Source organism: Gracilinanus agilis, chromosome 2 (assembly GCF_016433145.1).
Source record: "Gracilinanus agilis isolate LMUSP501 chromosome 2, AgileGrace, whole genome shotgun sequence".
Taxonomy (NCBI): Eukaryota; Metazoa; Chordata; class Mammalia; order Didelphimorphia; family Didelphidae; genus Gracilinanus; species Gracilinanus agilis.
Genome location: NC_058131.1, coordinates 218,064,004 through 218,087,689, shown reverse-complemented (window position 1 = coordinate 218,087,689; position 23,686 = coordinate 218,064,004). Strand labels below are relative to the sequence as shown.

Sequence of the window (23,686 nt, the reverse complement as noted above, 5' to 3'; positions counted from 1 at the left end):
TATACATACATTGTGTATATGTATATAAACATATACATATACCTCAAATTCAGTGTATCAGAGTATTTATTCTTAGAGTGACATTAGAACAGAAAAGCAAAAGGCAAATTTCATACATCAGAAATTTCAAGCTTTTAAAAAATTTTTGTTAAAACTATCAAAAATTACATATACTTACACATCCAATGTATATTATTTCAATTCTTGGCATTTAGATTTCAGAATTCTTTGAAGCTAGTTTCATTTAAGCTGATATTCCAAAATAATATATTTTCTTCAAAAATACTCAGAATTGTCACGAGTTTTTCTAGCATTTAACTACCTATTTACTAATTCCTTGACCCATCCATAAGTGAAGAAAACATTAGAAAAAAACAGTAGTTTTTAAATCTTATACTCTACTTTTTGATAAACTATTGTACTCAACTTGATAGCAGATAAGGAGAACTGGACCTCAATGGTAACATTCTCCTTGGCCAATTTACATCAGAACTGTTATTGCATGTACTCAGTCTTTGGAGTTAGCGAATGGCTACTGAAGCTTTCATTGGTTAGTTAGAGAATCTTAGAATGTGACCATGGAAAAGAGGTTGCTGAGCAGGAAAGAAATTGTGCAGATTTCTAGTCAATTTATTTAAAAAGTTATAAGGAAACTTTTAAGTGTTTTGGCAACAACAACAAAAAAGAATTTCCTGTGTTTGGACTAGTTAAGCTAGTCCCAAATAAGAATAAGTTCCTTGCTTATTCTTCAGCTTTTAGTCTTAGTAAGTTTTGCTTTTCCTTCAAAAGCAAGCCTTCAATTAAAAAAAAAAAACAAAACGATTTGATGAACTGCCATGTGCTTATAAGGGATATAGCATCATGGAGTCACTCCAATTAAATTCTATTTACCAGACATCTTCATTTTAGGCTTACTTTTAAATCTTTACTTGTTTCTTTTGGTTTCAGAAATTGCATAATAAATAAAAATTTCCTTCTGTAAATGTAATTTTTTTCATGTTTTTATATTTTGTTTTTTCTATTCCATGTAAAAACAGTTTTAATATTACTTAAAATATTTTTCGAGTTCCAAATTTTCTTTCCCTCCCTTTCCCCCTCCATGAGAAGGCAAGCAATTTGATATAGATTATGCATGTACAGTCATGCAATACACATTTCCATATTAGCTATGTGGGAAAGGAAAACACCAAAAAATTACCCTAAGAAAAATAAAGTTTTTAAAAAGTATGCTTCAATCTGCATTCAGACTCCCATCATTTCTTCTAGAGCCAGGTAGCATTTTTCATCATAAGTTCTTCAGAATAGTCTTGGATTGTTGTATTGCAAAAAATAGCTAGGTCATTCTTGGTTATCATTCAGTATCGCTATTATTGTGTACAATGTTCTCTGCTTATTCCAACTTTGTATCAATTATATAAATCTTTCCAAGTTGTTTTTCTAAAACCATCCTGCCCATCATTTCTTATAAATATATATAAATATATAGTTAGCAGTCTTTTGACTACATATACAATAGTAATTCCATCACAATCAGATACCCCAGCTTGTTCAACCATTTCCCTTTAGATTGGGTCCCTTCAGTTTCCAATTCTTTGCCATAACAAAAAAGAGCTGCTCTAAGTATTTTTGTACATATACATCTTTCCCTTATTCTTTTATCTCTTTGGGATATATAGCCCACCCAGAATAGTTGGATTTATTCACAACTCTACCAACAGTGCATCAGTGTCCTAATTTTCCCACATCCCCTCCAAAATTTGTCATTTTTCTTTTATGTCATATTAAGAAATTTGATGAGCATGAGGTGTAGTACCTTGGGGTTGTTTTCATTTGCATTTCTCATCAATGATTCAAAGCATATATTCATATGACATAGATAGCTTTGATTTTTTTTCTTCTGAAAACTGCCTTATTCATATCTTTTGACCATTTAATCAATTGACAAATGACTCATATTCTTATAGATTTAACTCAGTTCTCTTCGTATTTGAGAAATTGGGCCTTTAGCAGATAAAATTTTGCTCTAAAAATTTCCTCCCAATTTTCTGCTTTCCTTCTAATCTTGGTTACTTTGGATTTGTTTGTGCAAACCCTTTTAGAATTAATGTAATCAAAACTGCCCATTTTACATCCCATAATGCTCAATTTTTTTGGTCATAAATTCTTTCCCCTGTCTGTAGTTCTGACAGGTAAGATATTCTGAACTCCTGTTTTACTTTTTAAAAAAACTTCCTTCCTTCCTTTCCTGCCCTAAAGAAGGCCTCATTTGACCAAAAAACTGTCCTTTGTTGTTTCTATTTTATCTTTTGTCGTTTCTATTTTATCAGTTCTTACTTTGGAGATGGACTTTCACAAGTTATTCTTCAAACATTAATTGTGTAGCTGTATATAATGTTCTCTTAGTTCTACTCATTTCACTTTTCATAACCTCATGTAAGTCTTTCCATGCTTTTTTTTTTAATTAACCTGTTCAGAACCGGGAGAACATTGTACACAGAAACTGAAACATTGTGGAATGATCAAATGTAATAGACTCAGCTACTAAAGTAGCAATGCAATGATCCAGGACATTCCTAAGGGACTTATGAGAAAGAATGCTATCCACATCAAGAGAAAGAACTGTGGGAGTAGAAACACAGAAGAAAAGTATATGATTTATCACTTGTTTATATGGGTATATGATTTGGGGTTTTGGTTTTAAAAGATTATTATAAAAGTGAATAATATGAAAATAAATATCAAGTGATAACACATGTATAACCCAGTGCAATTGCTTGTCAGCTCCAGGAGCCGGGAGGGAGAAAAAATGAATCATGTAACCATGGAAAAATATTTAAAAGTAAAAAAGATTAACCTGCTCATCATTTCTTATGGTATTCTCATGTGTATTCCATCACAATTATATGCCACAACTTGTTCAACCATTATCTAATTGATAGGCATCCTCTTAATTTTGAGTTCTTTCACTAATTTGCTTATGCTGTCACCCTTTATGTCTAAATCATGTACCCATTTTGACTTTATCTAGGTATATAGTGTGGATATTGGTCTTGGTTTCTGCCAAACTGATTTTCATTTTTCCCAGCAATTTTTGTCAGCTGTCGTTCTTGTCCCCAAAGCTTGAATCTTTGCATTTATCAAATACTAGATTATTGTGGCCATCTACTGCTATATATTATGTACTTAATTTATCCCACTGAACTACCACTCTATTTCTTAATGAGTATCAGATTATTTTTTTAACTATTACCTTTTGTCCCAGAATCAATACTAAGTATTAGTTCCAAAACAGAAGAGTGGTAAGGGCTAGGCAGTTGGGGTTAAGTGACTTGCCCAGGGTCACACAGCTGAGAAGTGTCTAAAGCCACACTTGAGCACAACTCCTCCCAACTCCAGACCTGGTTCTCTAGCCATTGAGCCACCTAGGTGCCCCAGAGTACCAGATTCTTTTTATGTTTACTACTTTTTGTATTACAGTATGAAATCTAGTACTACTGGGCTACCTTCCTTCACATTTTTTTTAGTTGATTCCCTTGATATTCTTGACTTTTTGTTTTTTCAGATTAATTTTATTATTTTTTCTAGTTCTATGGAATTTATTTTTTATGTTTTTCATTGATACAACACTGAACAAAAGTTAATTTAAGTATACTTGTCATTTTTATTATATTGTTTTGGCCTACCATGAGCAATTAATATTTCTACCAGTTTTTTAAATCTGACTTTATTTGTGTGAAATGTTTTCTAACTCCTAAGTATTTTATATTGTCTATGGTTATTTTAAATGGAATTTCTCTTTCTATCTCTTGTTGCTGGACTTTGTTGGCAATTTATAGAAATGATTCTTATTTTATATAAATATAAAATTTATAAAAATAAATGAATTGTATAATATACTATATAATTAAAAGTGGATTTATAAGGGAAACAACAAATTGGGAAAAAAATCTTTATAACAAAAAACTCTGACAGGGGTCTAATTACTCAAATATACAAGGAGTTAAATCAATTGTATAAAAAATCAAGCCATTCCCCAGTTGATAAATGGGCAAGAGACATGAAGAGGCAGTTTTCAGGTAAAGAAATCAAAACTATCAATAAGCACATGAGAAAGTGTTCTAAATCTCTAATAATTAGAGAAATGCAAATCAAAAAAACTCTGAGGCATCATCTCACACCTAGCAGATTGGCTAAAATGACAACACGGGAGAGTAATGAATGTTGGAGGGGATGTGGCAAAATTGGGACATTAATGCATTGCTGGTGGAGTTGTGAACTGATCCAACCATTCTGGCTGGCAATTTGGAACTATGCCCAAAGGGCTATAAAAAATGCCTCCCCTTTGATCCAGCCATACCATTGTTGGGTTTGTACCCCAAAGAGATCATTAATAAACAGACTTGTACGAAAATATTTATAGCTGCGCTTTTTGTGGTGGCAAAAAACTGGAAAAGGAGGGTATGCCCTTCATTTGGGGAATGGCTGAACAAATTGTGGTATATGCTGGTGATGGAATACTACTGTGCTCAAAGGAATAATGAACTGGAGGAATTCCATGTGAACTGGAAAGACCTCCAGGAATTGATGCAGAGTGAGAGGAGCAGAGCCAGAAGAACATTGTACACAAAGACTGATATACTGTGGTAAAATCGAATGTAATGGACTTCTGTACTAGCAACAATGCACTGACACAGGACACTTTTGAAGGATTTACGGTAAAGAACGCCACCCACATTCAGAGGAAGGACTGCAGGAAAGGAAACATATAAGAAAAACAACTGCTTGAACGCATGGGTTGGGGTGGACATGATTGGGGATGTAGACTCGAAACTACCACACCAATGAAACTATCAACAATTTAGAAATAGGTCTTGATCAATGACACATGATAAAACCAGTGGAAATGGGCGTCGGCATGGGGGGGGGTGCGGGGGGTGAAGGGGAAAGTAGGAGCATGAATCATGTAACCATGTTAAAAACAAATATTAATAAATGTTTTAAAAAAAGAATGGGAATAAAGTAGATGAAACAGCAAAAAAAAAGTGGATTTATATATAAATTTATATGTGGGTTTATTTTATGTCTTGTAACTGCTGAAATTGTTAATTATTTCAACTAGTTTTTTAGTTGATTTTTTAGGATTTTCTAATTGTACTATCATCTGCGAAGAGTGATAATTTAGTTTCCTCATTACCTATTCTATATTCTTTAATTTTTTTCTCATTAGTAATTTTAGCATTTCTAGCCCAGTGTTGGGTAATAGTGGTGATAAGGGCAATGATCTTATTGAGAAGACTTCTAGCTTATCCCCAGTATAGATAATGCTTGCTGTTTGGTTCTAGATAGATACTACTTACCATTTTAAAGCAAATTCTCTTTATTCCTTTGCTTTCTAATATTTAAAATCCTTTTTAAACCCTTATTATCTGTCTTAGAATCAATACTAAATATCAGTTCCAAGGCAAAAGAATATGAAGGGGTAGATGTTTGGGGTTAAATGACTGGCCTGGGGTCACCCAACTAGAAAGTTCCTGGGACTAGATTTGAACCTAGCACCACCCATCTCTGGGCCTTGGCACTCTTTACTGAGCTACCTAGCTGCCTCTCCAGTGTTTTTAATAATAAGTCGTATTTTGTCAAAAGCCTTTTTTGATGTTTTTGTTAATGATATAATAAATTATGCTGATAGCTTCCTTAATATTGAACCAGCTTAGCATTCCTGGTATAAATCCCCACCTCCCCACCCCACCCCATAATGATTGTTCTTTGTGATATTGCTTCAATCTCCTAGCTAATCTTTTATTTAAATTTTTTGCATCAATATTCATTAGGGAAATTGATCTATAGTCTTTCTCTACTTTTGCTCTTTCCAAATTGGGTATCAGCTCCAAATTTGTGTCATGTGAGGAATTCAAATAGTTCATATAGTATTAGAATTAATTGTTCTTTAAATGTTTGGTAGAATTCACTTGTTTTTGCTTTTTTTTAAATTAATTTAGGATATTTTTCCATGGTTACAAGATTCATGTTCTTTCCCTTCTCTCCCCCCTCCCAGAGCTGACACACAATTCCACTGGGTTTTACATGTGCCATTGATCAAGACCTATTTCTGTATTATTGATATTTGCACTAGGGTGATTGTTTAGAATCTACATCCCCAATCATATCCCCATTGACCCATGTGATCAAGCAGTTGTTTTTCTTCTTTGTTTTTACTCCCACAGTTCTTCCTCTGAACGCGGATAGTGTTCTTTCCCACAAATGCCTCAGAATTGTCCTGGGTCATTGCATTGCTGCTAGTACAGAAGTCCATTAAATTCGATTTTACCACAGTGTATCAGTCTCTATGTTCAACGTTCTCCTGGTTCTGTTCCTTTCACTCTACATCAGTTCCTGGAGGTCACTCCAGTTCACATGGAATTCCTCTGGTTCTTTATTCCTTTGAGGACAATAGTATTCTGTCACCAACAGATACCACAGTTTGGATAGAATTCACTTGTAAATCCTTCTGGTTCTGTGGATTTTTCTTTGGGAGCACACTTATTGCTTGGTCAATTTTTTGTTCTAAACAGGGTTATTTAAGTTCTATTTCCTCTTCTCTTAATCTAGGTAATTAATATTTTTTTAAATATTTATCTGCTTCTCTTAGTTTTTCAGATTTATTGGCAAAGAATTGAGCAAAATAACTGCTAATAATTGCTTTAATTTAATCTTCATTGGTGGTGAATCCACTCATTAGTAATTTGGTTTTCTTCTTTTTTCAAAATCAACTAATGTTTTGCCTGTTTGTTTGTTGTTGTTTTTTTAACTAAAGCCTACTCCTGGTTTTATTTATCATCTTCATTTTTTAAATATTTGCTTTGACTTTTGAATTTCTAATATAGTTTTTAACTGGAGATTTGTAACTTGTACTTTTCCTTTTTTTAAAATTGTATACCCAATTCATTGATATGTTCTTTCTCTTTTTATTGATGTAACCATTTAGAAATAGACATTTTCCCCTCCAAGTACTACTTTGGCTGCATCCTATAAATTTTGGTATTTGGTTCATTGTTTTTATTCTCCTTAATGAAACTGACTGTTTATATGATTTGTTCTTTGACTTGCCTATTTTTTAGGATTAGATTATTTAGTTTCCAATTAAATTTTTTCTAAATCCTTACCTTCTGTCTTAGAATTAATACTAAGTATTAGTTCCAAGGCAGAAGAGCAATAAGAGCTAGAAAATTGGAGTTAAGCGACTTGCCCAAGGTCACACAGACAGGAAGTACCTGAGGCCAGATTTGAACCCTGGTTCTCCCATCTCCAGGCCTGGCTCTCCTGCTGAGCCATATAGCTGCCCCTGCTTATCTCTTTTAATTAAATCTGTTTTTGCTTTTGCTTTTGTCTGAGATCATGATTGCTACCCCTGCTTTTTCACATTAGGTAAGACATCATAAATTCTTCTCCAATCTGTTATTTTTACTCTCTATGTCTCTCTGTTTCAACTGTTTCTTGTAAACAATATATTGTTGGAATGTGGTTTTTAATTCATTCTGCTATTTCCTTCTGTTTTATGGATGAGTTCATTCCATTCACATTCACAGCTATAATTACTGTATTTCCTTCCATCCTATTTTCCCCCTTTTTAATTTGCTCTTTCATTTTACACTGTCCCTCCTAACAAAAGTCTATTTTGCTTCTTAACACCTCCCCCCTAAATCTGTCCTTCCTTCTGTCATCTTCCCTTCTCTTATACCCCTCTTCCTCTTACTTCCCTCTAGGACAAGATAGATTTCTATGCTCAGCTAAGTGTGTTGTTCTGAGCCAATTCTGATGAGAATTAGGTTCAAGTGTTACTCCCACCCCTTACCTTCCACTATACAAGCTCTTCCTTTTGTACCTTCCATGTAAAATATTTCACCACATTATGCCTCTCACATCTCCTAGTACATTCCTATTTCTCACTCCTTAATTTTATTTCTTTTAAATTTTCTCATGATAGTCCATTCACACCTGTGCCCTCTGTCTACATATATATTCCTTCTAATTATCCTAACAACGGTAAAGTGCATAGGAGTTACAAATATCATCTTCCCATGTAGGAATGTAAATAGTTTGCCCTTACTGAATCCCTTATGATTCTCTTTCATATTTACACTTTTGATCCTTCTCTTGAGACTTGTATTTGAAAGTTATATTTTCTATTCAGCTCTGCTCTTTTCATCAGAAATGCATGAAAGTCCACTCTTTTATTGAATATTCTTCCTCCCCGCCCCAAAGGTTTATACTCAGTTTTGCTGGCTAGATTATTTTTAGTTGTAATTCTAGCTTTTTTTCCTCCTTGAATAGCACATCCCAATCCTTCTAGTGCTTTAGTGTAGAAGCCGCTAAATCTTACATTAACCTGAGTGTGGCTCCACAATATTTTAATTGTTTCTTTAGCTGTTTGTGATATTTGCTTGTTAGCCAAGGAGTTCTGGAATTTGGTATAATATTCTTGGGAATTTTCATTTTGGGATCTCTTTCAGGGGGTGAATAATGAATCCTTTCAGTTTCTATTTTACCCTATGATTCTAGAATGTTAGGGTATTTTTCTTTGAATTTAATGTTTTGAATTTGTCACCAAAATAACTTTATGTGTTCAGGGGCTTTTTTTGTTGTTGTTGTCAGTTGTTATTTGTTGTTGTTGTTGACAGTTTTGGGCCTTCCTAGTTTCAGTTCCTGCCCTGATCCTTGACTTTCCCTTTCTAACTCTGTTGATCCATAGTGTTTCTGTTTCTAGGTCAGTACGTCGTCATTTTCTTGGTTTGGTGACATCTTCAGTGTCTATTTATATATATCTCTCTGTTTCTCTTTGTTTTGACTCCTTCCTCTGCTTGACTGAACTTTCTTTTGAACTTTTTTCTGTTATTGGTATTTTTCTTAACATTTTCTATTTTCCTGACACCATTTGTTTACCCTATCTCACCATCATCACCAAAAAACAGAACAGAAAAAGAAAAAGTAAAATAACAGCCTTGTAACAAGTAAGCTTATTAAGCAAAACATATCCTCATAATGGTCAGGTCCAAGAATATATATCTCTGTATCTTGAGTCCATCACCTCTCTTATAGGAGGCAAGTAACATGCTTTATCATAGGTCCTCTGTGAACTTGGTTGGCCATTGCTTTGATCAAAGTACTTAACTCTTTCAAAGTTATTTTTCTTTATTAGATTGTTTCTTTGTATAAATTGTTCTCCTGACTACTTAATTCTGCATTAGTTCATAATGCACACTATTCCCTTGTCAAATTGCCTTTCATCATTTCTTAGACTCACTATATTATATACATTCACATGTCAGTTTACTCAGCCATTTCCCAATTGATGAACATCCCTAGATTCCAGTTGTTTTTCTTTTTTCTTCTTTTAATCTTTCAGGATCAGGAATATTTATTTTGCTGATGATGTTTCCCTCCCTAGCATCATCTTTCTCCTTAAGCTTTCTCCCCCAGTTCTCACCTGTTGAGTTAAATGTGTTTTATACCAAAGTCTGTGTGTAGAAGTATGTGTATGTGTGTATGTGTGTTTGGGAGTTGGGGGTGGGTGTCTGTATTTAGAACTTTTTTATATGTTTCAGGTTAGGATGAGGTTTATCTTATGCTTACTCCTGCCATCTCTCCATTCATGCTTGTTTTCACAAACTCCAATTATGAGAATAGCCAGTACCAGACACATACCTTCATCTCCTTTCTTTCTTTACTAGTGTATTCCTTTTACTCTTCCTTCTCTAGTATATTATTACTCCCTTTTGAAATGTTCAAAATATAACCAATCTAACATAAAAGGTCTCTGTTTTTCTTATTTAACTCTCACAAAATCATTTGAAGACAGTAAGATTCTAATGAGATACCTTTCTACCATTACAGTATTAGCACTGTTTCATCATAAACTTCTTCCAATTGCTCAGATAAATTTATTTTTCTAGGTTTCATTGGACTCATGTTTGCATTTCAAAGTTCTTCATCTTTTGTGTTCAACAAGAGTGCTATAAAATCCTCTTTAGAATCGTATTCAGTTTCACATCATAACTTATTTTTTTTATTTTAAGCCAAAATCTTTTTGCCTTAGGGAAAATTAGATACTGAGATTTTCACTTACAGCAAAAGCTGCCAGGTCTTATGTGATCCTGACTATGATTCTGTGGTATTTGAATCCCTTTTTTTTCTTTGCCTGCTTGCAGTTCTTTGTTTTTAATGGGGAAAACGCTGGATATTGATAATATTCTAGGTATAAGGTTTTTTTTTTTTTCCAGGAGGTGATCAGTGAATTATTTCTATCTCTATTTTGCCTCTATCCTATTCTAGTTCTCATAGATTTGAGACATCTTTCATATGTGATATAATTTCAAAGCCTTTTTGTAAGAATCAGAGAATCTAATAATTATTAAATTGTCTTCATGTGTTTTACAGATCACTTGTTTTCAGATTTGGAGAGCCTATTTTATATTTTATAAATATTTTTATTTTTCTTCTAATTTTTAGATGGAGTTAGGGCTCAGGACTGTGACTCTGGAATTATGGAAACCTGAGAAAATTCAGGTTTCCTGTCTTTCTGGTTCAGTATTCCAGTTACCATGCTGTTTCTCTAAAGGAGAATGGTGGTGGGGGGGGGAAGGGGAGCCAAGATGGCAGAGTAGAGAACAGAGGCAGCAACCCAGCCAAACTCTCCCAACATCACCCTTTAAATAACTTTAAAATAGTGTGTCAAATTGAATTCTGGAGTGGAAAAACCAACAACAGCCAATGTGAGACATTTTTGCCATACTAAGGAAACTTAAGAAGTCAACAGGAGAGGTCTATGACACCAGAGTGAGGACTGGCCCAGAGAGGAGGCAACAGTTAAGCAACAGTCATGGTGGCCATGAAGGCATCTATGACAGAGGTAGCAAAAGTATCTGAAAGTGGTAAGAGGATCAGCCAACCAATCAAAAAGAGATTATAGTAACCCCTTTCTGGCACTTGGTACAAGAACTGGCACTATTTTTGGCAACTATATTTCCCATACATAGTTCTGGGTAGCAATTCTAGGGTGGAAAGAAGTGTTTATGGCCAGTCACAAGGAAGCAGGTGTCCTAGTCACAGTTTCAGAGCCAAGAGGAGCACTAACACTTGCACTGCAGGGGATCTGGGGTCCTTTCTAAATAAAGCGCAGAGCATAGACAAGGAAAGCAATGAGCACACCTCTTCCTATATCACACCATCTTAAGAAGCACCAAAAATTTGCAGACTCTCAGAACAAGCTCTGAAGACAGCAACCTGAAAAAAAACCATGAAGCTTGGGTTAGTGCCTTTCCACTCCTAGCTGAGTGGAACATAATTTTAACACAAAGTTCAAAGTCAATAAATAAGCTGGAAAAATGAACCAACAACAAAAAATAATTTGGCTATAAAAAAGCCACTATGATAGTGGGGAAGATCAAAACACAAACTCAGAAGAAAAAAACAGTGTGAACAGAGCCACGGGCAAACCAAAAAAGAAAAAAATGCAACTTGAACACAAAGTGCAACCAGAATTCCTAGAATAATTGAAAAGAAAAGAGTAGGAAAGGAAAAATTGGGAAAAGAAATGAGAATGATATAAGATAATTATGAAAAGAAAATTAGCAGCTTGGTAAAAGAGGCACAAAAAATACTGAAGAAAAAAACTATTTAAAAACATAATTGACCAAATGGATAGAGAGGTACAAAAGCTCACTTGAGAAAATAATTTCTTAAAAATTAGAATTCAGCAATTGGAAGCTAATGACTCCACGAAACATCAAGAAACAACAAAACAAAGTAAAAGAATAAATAAAAGAAAAAAATAGGAAAAAAATGTTAATATCAGAAAAACAATTGGCCTGGAAAATAGATCCAGGAAAGATAATTTAAGAATTATTAGACTACCTGAATGCCATGATAAAAAAAAGCCTAAGAATTATATTTCAAGAAATTAGAAAACAAAACTGCCCTAAGGTCACAGAACCAGGGATTAAAATAGAAATTAAAAAAATCCACTGATTACTTACTGAGAGAGATCCCAAAATGAAAACTCCCATGAATATATAAATAACCAAATTCCTAAGTTCTCAGGTCAAAGAGATAATATTGTAATCATCATAAAGAAACAAGATATCATGGAGCCACAATTGGGATCAGACAATTTGTAGCAACTTCCATATTAAAGGAATGGAGGGCTTAGTATAGGACAGCTATAGGCAAACTATGGCCCAGATGTGGTCCCCTGAAATGTTCTATTGGTCTGCGTGACATTATTCCTAATCTGACGAATACAATGAGTAGGATTCAATACAATGAAACTTTGAAAGAGTTGCCTTAAAAACAGACTGACAGATGAGCATTTCCTTTCCTTTGGACCCTTCTTTAAAAAGTTTGCCCATCACTGGTCTAGGATATTCCAAAAGGCAAAAGAACTAGGGTTAAAATTATAAAGAATAATCTACCCAGCAAAACTTAGTACCGAAAGTTCTCCCTTTATATAAGTTTGGTAAATACATCAGGTGGCAGGATCCCTTGCTGGCCTGAGGTCTGGCTTAATTCCTGGCAGGAGTGACAGCAGCACTGGTAAAGCCCCATGCCAAGGATCCTCCACTTTAGGCACTGAAGCCAATTAAGCTATTTCAGCTCAAGATCTCCATTCCCTGAAGCTATTCTGGCAGCAGAGGCCTCAGACACTGAATCTTCTCTGAATGTAAGGAGGAACTTCAGAGAGGATGGGGTCATCTGAACCTCCTTAAAGGGAGAGGAAATTGTGGAATGCTCTACTTATATTGACCAAGAAATGGCTGTATGATCCTTCAGGGAGGAAAATGGATATTTAATGAAATAGCGGACTTCTAAGCATTACTGATTAAAAAAAAAAACCAGAGTGCAACAGAAAATTTGATATTCAAACATGACTCAAGAAGCATAAAAAAGTAAACTTGAAAAGAAGAAATCCTAAGGGACTCAATAAGGTCAAACTAGTAACATTCCTATATAGCAGGGGTTGGCAATCTTTTTGACCGTGAGAGCCATAAACACCACATTTTTTAAAATGTAATTTCGTGAGAGCTGTATAGTGTTCATAGTGCACACTCCTGTAACGGCGCCTGAAAAAAAATTGACTTTATGACTCCTGCAGAAAGAGCCATATCTGGCCATCAAAAGAGCCAGATATGGCTCGAGAGCCATACGTTGCCGACCCCTGCAATATAGGAAAGTGATTTATGTAAGTCCTAAGAGCTTTATCATCATTATTTAGAGATCTGCATAGTCAGAGAACAAAGATATGAGTTGATATTATATTGGTATGATCTCAAAAAAATGAAGGAGTAAGAAAGAGGGATGCACTGGGAGAAGGAGGCAGGGAAAAGAATGAGGAAAATTATTTCTCATAAAAAGAGGTCTGAAAGGAAGAGCTTTTAGAGTGTAGGGGAAAATAGAGGGGTTTAGAGAGCAATACTTGCCCTGCACTCTCATTGGATTTGGTTCAAAGAGGGAAGTGGGAGGTTAGTGACAAAAGGGAGGCAGTGGTTAGAGGCAGAACAGACTTTTGAGAGGGTCAGGGTTCAAAGAGAGAGTGAGAGAAGGATAAAAAGAAGCAAATAGGATGGAGGGAAATACAGCAAGTTTCTCTGATACAGGCCTCATTTCTTACATATAAGGAACTGAGACACATTTATAAAAATTAAGACCCATTCCCCAAAAAAATAAATGGCCAAAAGTTTTCAGAAGACGACATCAGAGTTATATATAGTCTTATGAAAAAAAGGGTCTAATTCAGTATTGATTAGAGAAAGGCAAATTAAAATAACTCTGAGGTAACACCACATACTTATCAGAAATCACAAATAATGGAAGAAATGTGGGAAAATAGATAATTATCTGTCGGTGTTGTTGTGAACTGTTCCAACCGTTCTGAGAACAATTTAAAACTATGCCTAAAGGTCTGACCCAGCCATACCAGAAAGATCAATGAAAAAAGGATAAGAACCTGAATGTACAAAAATATAGAAACTCTTTATGGTGGCAAAGAATTGGAAATCGAGGAGATGCCCATCAATTATGGGCAATGACTAAACAAGTTATGGTTTATAATTGTGATGGAATGTTTTGGGGCTATAAGAAATAGTGAAGGAGACAGATTCAGAAACCCCTGGAAAAACCTATATGAACTGATAAAAAATAAAGTGAACAGGTCATTGTATGCAGTAATGGCAATATTGTAATGATGATCAACTGTGAAAGATAGCTACTATGGTCAATACAGTGATGTGACAGTTCCAAAAGACTCAGAATGAAAAATGCTATCCACCTTCAGAAAGACTGATGAACTCTTGAGTGCAAATTGAAGTATAATTTTCTTACTTTTTAAAATTTTCTTGCTTTTTGTTTTATTTGTTTTGCAACATAGTTAATATGGACATGTGTTTTACATGATTTCATATGTATAATATATTGTTTGACTTCTCGGCATATAAGAGAGAGATCAGAGGGACGGAGAGAATTTAGAACTCAAAATTAACAACAAAAAACGAATGCTGAAAATAAATAATAGAGTACTTCCAAAGACAACCCAGTCTACTTTCCCCAAGTTATTTTTCTTAGATCCATTCAACATTTACCTTTTTGCAGTTACCTTATTTTTCTTATAAATCCATCAAGTAGACTAGCAAAATAAATCAAATCCCTCTTCTTAATAAAAGTCCTTCAAATACCTGAAGATAGCTCATATATAATGCCATCAGGTCCTCTTCTTTTGATTAAATATGACTAATTGCTCCACTCATTCCTCATATCAGAATATACAATCACTTCACCATCCTTTCTTCTCTGGGTACTCTCCAAGTTTTTCAATGGTCTGACTAAAATATGGTACCCAGAACTGAACACAACATTAAATATGGTCCAACCAGGACATATTATAACAATGCTTCCTTCTTTCCTTCTATGTACTATGTTTTTCCTTATAAAACAAGAGAAGACATAAGTTATCACACACAAAAAAGGAATGTGAAGGGCTCTGGAAAGACTTTTGAGTATAGGTCTAGTGTCAGATCAAAGTTCAGCCTAGCTAAATTTGGAGAGGTTCTTCATCAGATGATCGTTGGCAAGTAGGTGTTAATTTAAAAAAAATGCACAGGTTCTCATAACACCTGTCTCCTAATGCATGAAAAAGAGGTTCCCATCTGAATCAGTGAGGAGAGTTCACATATTAATGAATTCATTGATCCTTAAGTTGATGTAGGAGTGCTTTAGCTTTTTAAAGGTAGCTGTATCAAATCACTGTCCATTTTGGGCAATATGGTTCTGACTACAATATTTCTTTTCCCACTAGAATAATGGAGGACTTAAGGAAAGGTGATGGGTAGTAGGGATGGGGAAAGCAAAGGAAAGATATACTCAAGTCTACAGCAGAATACCTGCATGTCATGGAAGGAGTAGAACCTATGTGCATTCATTGATGTAGGTGAAGGCCATGGATTTATGGGGCATGAAGGAAGTCTTGCTAGTCTGATTGGCCTTCCTTCTCTGATGTCACAGGACATTGGCAGTCATTTAACATCTCTATGCTCTGATTTCTACCTCATCTATAAAAATAAAGAGTTAGATTTGATCACTGAAGTGTCCTTACTGGGTCTGAATCTACTTACTATACTATGATCCTATTTCTCTCCATTAAAGAAATGAGGCTTAAAAATCCAGAAAAGGTTTTGTTGTTACTGTTTTATTTTAATAACATTGGCACACATTGGACTTAAAGTCAACTGGGATCTTTTTCATATGAATGTGTGAAACTAGGTCCCATCCAATTACAATTAATTTTTGGCCCTAAGCACCAGCCAAATGCGGTTAAATTTAGTTTTGGATTCAATCCAAACTTCTTTCTAGTCTCTGAGGGAGTTTTTTTTTTTAATTTGAATTTTATCCTCTAGCTTTAGCTCTTTCTCAGTATTATTATCCATGAAATTATGATAAAAATCTTTTATCTTCATCCAAATTTATAAAGCAGTTGAACAGAATAGGAACAGGTTCTGTGGCAGACTTTCATCCTATTTAACATTAATCAGAATTCCTTCAGTACAGTTATTCAGCAACCTTGTTCTTCCTTATTACTGTACCCTTTGATGTCATAGACTTTTGGAACTTTTTGTGTGTCTGCGCTGATAGGCACTTGGGGCAAATACATGCAGTAAACTTTAGGATGTCAGTTATATGAATGATTAAGCATTCATTTGTACCTGGCATTCTGCTAAATGCTGGGGAAACAAAGCCCTTAAGGTACTGACATTTTAATAGGGAAAGACAAATATAGAGGAATGGTGGCCAGGGAAGGGAGTTTTGAATCTAAGATGTCCCTGGGAGAGTGAGTTGATTTTTAAGGCAGTCAGATGACACACCTATTCCAGAAGCAAAAGTTACTGGGGATGGAGGTCAAGAGCGATTGAAATGACCAGATTTGATGAGAAGTTAAAGAATGAACTGGAACTAGCTATATCAGTGGGATGATTTATATTTAACCACCAGTCAAGAAGGCTGATATATTCCAAGGTAAAAATAAAAGGATTACCTTTCCCTGGGGTCATCAATTCTGGAAGTCTAAGAGGTCCTGTTGGGGAGCAGGACAGAAGCTGGCAGATGACAAGATAGCTGGATAGTATGAAAAGTTGAAGCCTTAGGAAGCACGCCAAGTAATACATTTATTATGGAGGGGCAGATGGTTAGCCTGATAAGAGTCTTGTGTCATATGACATGTATTATATTTATATTTGCAGTCTAATATAACTTAATAGAGGGAAGTAAATAATATATAGTGTTGGTTTTTTTAAACTTTGTAGATAGGTGGTACAATGGATAGAGTGTTAAGCTTGAAGTTAGGAAGATCAGAGTTCAAATCCAGCCTCAACTACTTAACTAGCCAATCAATCTTGACCAAATCATTTAAGTTCTGTAAGTTCTTTGTCTGTAAAATGAAAATGATAAATAGCACCTACCTTCTAGGGTTGTTAATGAGGATAAAATAAGATATTTGTAAAGCACTTTACAAATCTTTAAAGTACCATGTAAATATTAGCTATTATTATTCTTAAAGAAACTATTTAAAATTAAGACCCTTAACCACTAGATAATCAGACACTTCAGTTTCCAGTGATTCATTCTTGAGAGTTTAGGTAACTGAGTTTTACTGTGACATAAAATGGTGAATTTTAGATGATTGTGAACTATCCCATTTTACCAATTTTTTTCTAGGTAGTTACTTCTTGATTTAATTAATTTAGTCATATATATTTGGGTTGCTTCTCATTCAGGTGTTACATGCCCAGAGGATACAAACAAATTTTTAAGTTGGTCTGAGTTTGAAATATCATTATAAAGACAGTCTGTCAAAAGAAATTGTACTGTATCTTTTAAAAGCCAAACATAAATAAATGTCTTGATTATGTATTTACTTGTCAACTTATCCCACTTAATAAAAATGCCAAGTGTGCTGTGAGATGCCTCATATATAATAATTCAAAAACCTGTATGACCACCTTGCAGCTAATTGCTGAAGATGGTGGCTGTGCCTACAAACTGGAGATGTTTTTGTATTTACATAGTCAGAAAGATATTGGCCTTACAAAGGGATACTGGTCTCTTTCCTTGGCAACCTGAAATGTATAAATTGCGGGGCGGGGGCGCAGAGAATAAGCATTTCTTTTGTACCTATTATATGTCAGGCACTATGCTAAGTATTTTACAAAAAATCTCATTTGATCCTTTAAATAATTTTTAAAAGCCCTAAATTTGGATTGTTTTATTAAGATTTAAGAACCTGCAATACACAAAGTGATTCAAACCTTATTACATCTGAACAATGGCTTTCTTAAACATACTAAAAAATGCTTCCTTTTTGGGAAAAATGTTTGTTTGAAAGAGTTTTTAACATTGGGTATATGAGGGTTAGGGTTAGAGTATGTGAGTATGAGAAGACAAAAGGAATCAGATAGCATTAGATTCTCTGAGAAAACCTAGTTAGTATGTGCTTAAATGTGCTATTTTATTGATTTATTAAGTAGCTTTGTTGAAGGACTTTCACCAGTGTAGATTACCTTCTCTGCAACTTAGTGTGCCATCTGGAGCACTAAAATATGTTAAATTATCTTTCTAGGGTCACACAGGCAGTATGTTTTAGAGACTCTTGGCCTGAGACTGATTTCTATGTATTATATCACATATATATAGAAATTCTGAAATCAAACATTTTAATGTTAAAAAGTAGAGGTTTTATAAAAGTTTGATAAAGCTAAGTTTGTTAAATTGATTTTATATGGGTATTGCCTTATTAATGAAAAAAAGTTATAATCTGGAGTGTCTTATACATAAAAATTTACTGCTTTAGCATATTTGCTAACAAGTTTTTATTCTCTTTCCTAGAACAAAATTAAACTATAATCCTCCAAAAGATGATGGATCAACTTATAAAATTGAACTTGAAGGAATATCAGTAATGGTTATGAGAGAGATCCTGGATTATATCTTCAGTGGACAGGTATGATGAAAAACAGAAATGAAAGAAGGTATAAATAGTGACTTCTCAAGCTGAGGGTGAAGGTTTCCTTTCATTACTTACATAACAATGTTTCACAACTATTGTAGTCTTAGTTTTAAGTTGGTAACATGACTGGTAGGTATCATTTGTTGACTGACAGCATTCCAGATGTGTCCTTTAGAGACCTACTCCATGTCAAATCTCCTTTAATATGTGAGTCACAGCGGTGGATTTGTAAACACCTCAAAAGCCATCTTCTTCAAATACTTCATTTTACAGATACAGAAATTGAGGCTTTGGGAAATGGTGATTTTTCTTATTTGCCTTTCAATTCTTGCTTCCACCATATTTAGAAAAGAAATACCCTGTTGCCTTCTTTTTTTCTTTTGTTTTCATTCCTTCAAACCCTTAGAAGTATTAGAGTTTTTATTGTTTCCATTGTATTGGAAAACCTGCTAAATATAAAAACCAGAACCTGGGTTTTAGAAATCGGGTTTTTTTGTTTGTTTTTAATTCTTACCTTCTGTGTTAGAATCAGTACAGGATATCAGCTCCAAGACAGAAGGGTGGTAAGGACTAGACAATTGTAGTTAAGTGACTTGCCCAGGGTCACACAGCTAGGAAGTGCCCGAGGCTAGATTTGAACCTAAAACCTCCTGTCTCTGGATCTGGCTCTATCTACTGAGCTAGTTGCCCCAGAAATAGTTTTATAGTAATAATCTGTGATCATTTCCCCCAAATTGTGATTAGTATACATACTTTGTGTCTCTCAGTTTCACTGATAATAATTTGAGTCTCTTGTCACAAGAGAAACTTTTTCTTGCCTTGATTTTTTTATATTCCACTACTTAATATGCATACTTCCCCCTCCTATGTCTCCTAAAAAAATCTCTGGAGTAAAGGGAAAAGAATCATTAGAAACCTGTATTTTTTATTCTTATTTTTCCTACTCCAAAATTACATTTGGAATGTATTTTGAAGACTTTTTTCCTAGATTGGATAAGATAGTATATTTTCATTCAGTGAATATTAAGACCCTACTATATGCAAGGCCTTGGATTAGGTTAGGCACTAGAGGAGGTATAACAATAAGATACTCAAGGATCTTATCATCTAGTAAGGAAGATGAATCAAACACAGTTAACACAAGGTAGAATATTAAGTATGTAGGGGAGGTACACCTAAGGTGCTATAGGGTCAAGGGGAAAAAAATCACACCCAGCTAGGAAAAGTTTTCTACTTTGGCTATTCTGGAATATATTTCATATTTCTAATGTATAATAATAGTCTTTTTCGTCTATCTTTTCTCCTTCCTTTATTTTACCTCTTCATTTTCTCTTTTATTCCTTTCCCTTTTTCTTTTTCTTTCTGTCCATTCTTTCAGGTTTGTATCCTGCCCATCATAGTCAAGCAATGATCACCAGCCATTATGACCTTTGAGATTTGGTTTTATGACATTCCTTCTTGTCTATGACATTTCCTCTTTATTAACTAAATAAGTTAATTTTTCTTTCCCATGAAAGCACAATTTTGTTCTCTCTTGTGAAATAAAGTCCAGGATATCTCAGAACCATGATTAGAAGTTAAACATATGTGGCTTGTGTTAAATAAAGTATTAACAGCATGTTAGCTTCTGGTTTGAAACCTTCCTGTTTATAAGATGATGCTCTATATTATTCTATATACATTAATTGTAATATGAATTGCAAATTAAAGGTCCCAACAAAAGTTTTATTTCAGTGTGATACAGTATAACTTTTTCAGGTATGTATCGTGAGAAATCGTCCTCTTATTAACAGAGTACTGATATGACTTGAGCAATATTCCAGTCCCTGTTAGGTGACAGACAAGTCTGACAACTTTAGACTCCCGTTGTTTCAAGATAATTACAATTATATTTTTAGTATATTGTGAGAAACAAACTAGAAATTTCATTGCCTGTACTCTGAAATTATTTCTAACGAAAAGGTAGGTACTTACTAATTCTTCAAGGTGTTTTTAACAGTATAACAATGATTCTAGAAAAATTATACAGGTCCTTCAATAGTTACTTATAGGGGGGCAGCTGGGTAGCTCAGTGGATTGAGAGTCAGGCGGATGGGAGGTCCTAGGTTCAAAGCCAGCCTCAGACACTTCCCAGCTGTGTGACCCTGGGCAAGTCACTTGACCCCCATTGCCCACCCTTACCACTCTTCCACCTATGAGCCAAGACACAGAAGTTAAGGGTTTAAAAAAAAAAAAGAAAGAAAAGAAAAAAAAAATTGTTACTTATAATGCTGACAGAGAAAAATGGAGAGGTGGTAGGGGCCCTCTGGCTAGAATTTAGCCAGTTGGGTGAAAATATAAGAAAATAAGATTTAAAAATTGCTTTCTGAAAAGCAAATTTTAGAGTTATTCTGAAGATCAGTACAAATTCATATCAATCTCTTAAGTTTTGTATTCTAAAGTATTATATGATTCTTAATATTTAAAATAATGATTGAGGCATTAATTACAAGAGCCTGACTTTAAATTTGTTCAATATACTGGCTTTACTAAAGCAGGAAAACAAATAAAAATTTTTTCATCAATAATGATGATGGTATTATAAGAGATAACCTGTTAGCCAGAGAATTCAGTTAAACAGAACATGCCAATTCTCAAGGATTAAAGATTTTCTCAATGAACATATATTCTAAGAGAGGAGACATACATATAGTGGCACAGTCGATATATATATATATAGCATAGATACCAGAAACTCTAGAGGAGAAAGTGCTGGCAGCTTCTAGGAATAGGGAAAGTCTTCAGCAGAAAGGGGTATTTGAGCTCACTCTTGAAGGAAGCTATCTATAAAAGGGACATATCCATTCATCTTTTCCTACCTTTCTCTCTCAGGGTCTCTTCAGCCTTTTTTTTAAATAAATTAAAAAAAAAAAAGGTTGGCAGCACTTTTGGTTTCAAGTGTTTGGAATCTAGTTTTGAATGTAAAATATGTGTAAAATTCTTTCAGATCAGGCTGAATGAAGACACCATCCAAGATGTTGTTCAAGCAGCAGACTTATTGCTGTTGACAGATCTTAAAACTCTGTGCTGCGAATTTTTGGAAGGTTGTATTGCTGCTGAGAACTGCATTGGCATTCGCGACTTTGCACTGCATTATTGTTTGCATCATGTACATTATCTTGCTACGGAATATCTGGAGACTCATTTCCGAGATGTCAGCAGCACTGAAGAATTCTTAGAATTAAATCCTCAAAAGCTGAAAGAAGTGATTTCTCTTGAGAAGTTAAATGTTGGCAATGAAAGATATGTATTTGAAGCAGTTATTCGATGGATATCCCATGATTCAGAAATAAGAAAGGTACTATAGAGGCATTTGAAATCAATAACACTAATAATGTATTTCTGAATATTTATTTTAGTTGTTTGCCTGTTTTACTTTATCCCCTAGTAAAAAGTCACTTACAAATTGAATTTAATTCAACAAGCTAAGTAGGCACTGAAGGTAACAACTACAAAATGAAAAAAAGCCCTTGAGCTTTCATTCTGCTAGAAAAAGTAACATAAGCAGTAGTTAAGATTAAAAACAAAAATTGACACCAATGTATTCTTTTGAGATATGCACACCATTTGATATTCATTATTTTATTTGAGCCTTGTAGCAGTTCTTATATAGTAGATGTTACAGATATTATCCTATTATCTCTATTTTTTAGCTTTTTAATAAGTACATTGTTTGGAATTTCTCAAGGAAACAATGGTATATAAAATGTGATTTCATTCCCACCTCAATCCAAAGAAGTATTTTTTTTTAATTGTTGTCCTCAAGTCCTAATTAATATACTGTATAATCCTACCATCCTTTGGCACATTGTATTTAAGAAAATGTTCATTTTATGTTTCAAGTGGAATGCCAATCATATATCTACTCAAGGCATTTGAGGCTTCCCTCTTGTATTTTCTTACTTATGCCAATGTTATCAGATAAGGGACAGTAGAGAGTGATATACAACTCTAGAACTCATATACAAAGAAGGAAATGGTCAGTTCCAAAGTAAGAAGTATGGACTTTAAAGGTTCCTGTTGGGATTCAGACCAAAAATCCTATGGGTTTATTTTTTTGTGTGTGCTTTGGGAGCAGTATCAAAGATAGCCAGCGCTCTTAAAAAACCTAGTTCAATTGTATACAGTAATAGTGGTATTGTAATGATCAACTGTGAAAGATTTAGATATCCTGATCAATACAGTGATACAAAACAATTCTGAAAGATTTATGTTATGATAATACATGTATAACCCATATCAAATTGCTTACCATCTCTGAGAGGGGGTAGGGAAGGGAGAAGGGAGAGAGGAGGACAGTTTGTATCTTATGATTTCAAAAACTGTATGTTGAAAATTGTTACTACATATAATTGGGAAGATAAAATATCTTTTAAAAAAAAGATTCATATTAAAAAATACTATCAATCTCCAGAGAAAGAACTGATAGCATCTGAATGCAGATTAAAATGTAATTTTTTTTCACTTTGTTTTTCTCGTTTTTTTATTTTGCTGTATGACTGGTATAGAAATATATTTTGCATGATATGTATAATTTATATAATATTGCTTGCCTTCTCATTGGGTGGGAGAGGGATAGGAGGAATGTTAAAAATAAATAATAAAATTTTTTTAATCTTTTTTGGTAACAAAGAACCATAGAATGTCTAAGATGAAAGTTATTTTTATGTATCATCTAGTCCAGGGCTTCTTAACCTATTTTAAAAAAAAATTATTGGGACCAACTGGGTGGATTGAGAGCCAGGCCTAGAGACAGGAGGTCCTAGGTTCAAATCTGGCCTCAGATGTTTCCTAGCTATGTGGCCCTGGGCAAGTCACTTAACCCCCATTGCCTAGTTCTTACTGCCTTAGAACCAATATGTAGTATTGATTCTAAGATGGAAGGTAAGGGTTTAAAAAAATTATTGAACCTTTTGGAAGTCTAGTGAAGCCTGTGAATACCTTCTCATAGTAGTGTTTTTAAATGCATAAAGTAAAATGCATAGGCTTGCAAAGAAAAACAATTACATTGAAATGCAGTTATCAAAATACTTAAATAAAAAAAGGTTTATATACTCAGGTTAAGAATCCCTGATGTATGGGGACAGCTAGGTAGCTCAGTGA

At 34.2% G+C, this 23,686-nt stretch overlaps 1 protein-coding gene across 2 annotated transcripts in view; it reads left to right on the top strand.

The window, feature by feature from the left end:
• Positions 1-23,686, top strand: part of GAN (gigaxonin) — a 64,466-nt gene that overhangs the window by 17,867 nt on the left and 22,913 nt on the right. For both annotated transcript variants that reach the window (XM_044663651.1, XM_044663652.1), the window contains 2 exons: positions 18,424-18,538; positions 21,531-21,881. In XM_044663651.1, the coding sequence (XP_044519586.1) occupies positions 18,424-18,538; positions 21,531-21,881 (466 nt within the window). The remainder of the gene's footprint in view (positions 1-18,423; positions 18,539-21,530; positions 21,882-23,686) is intronic.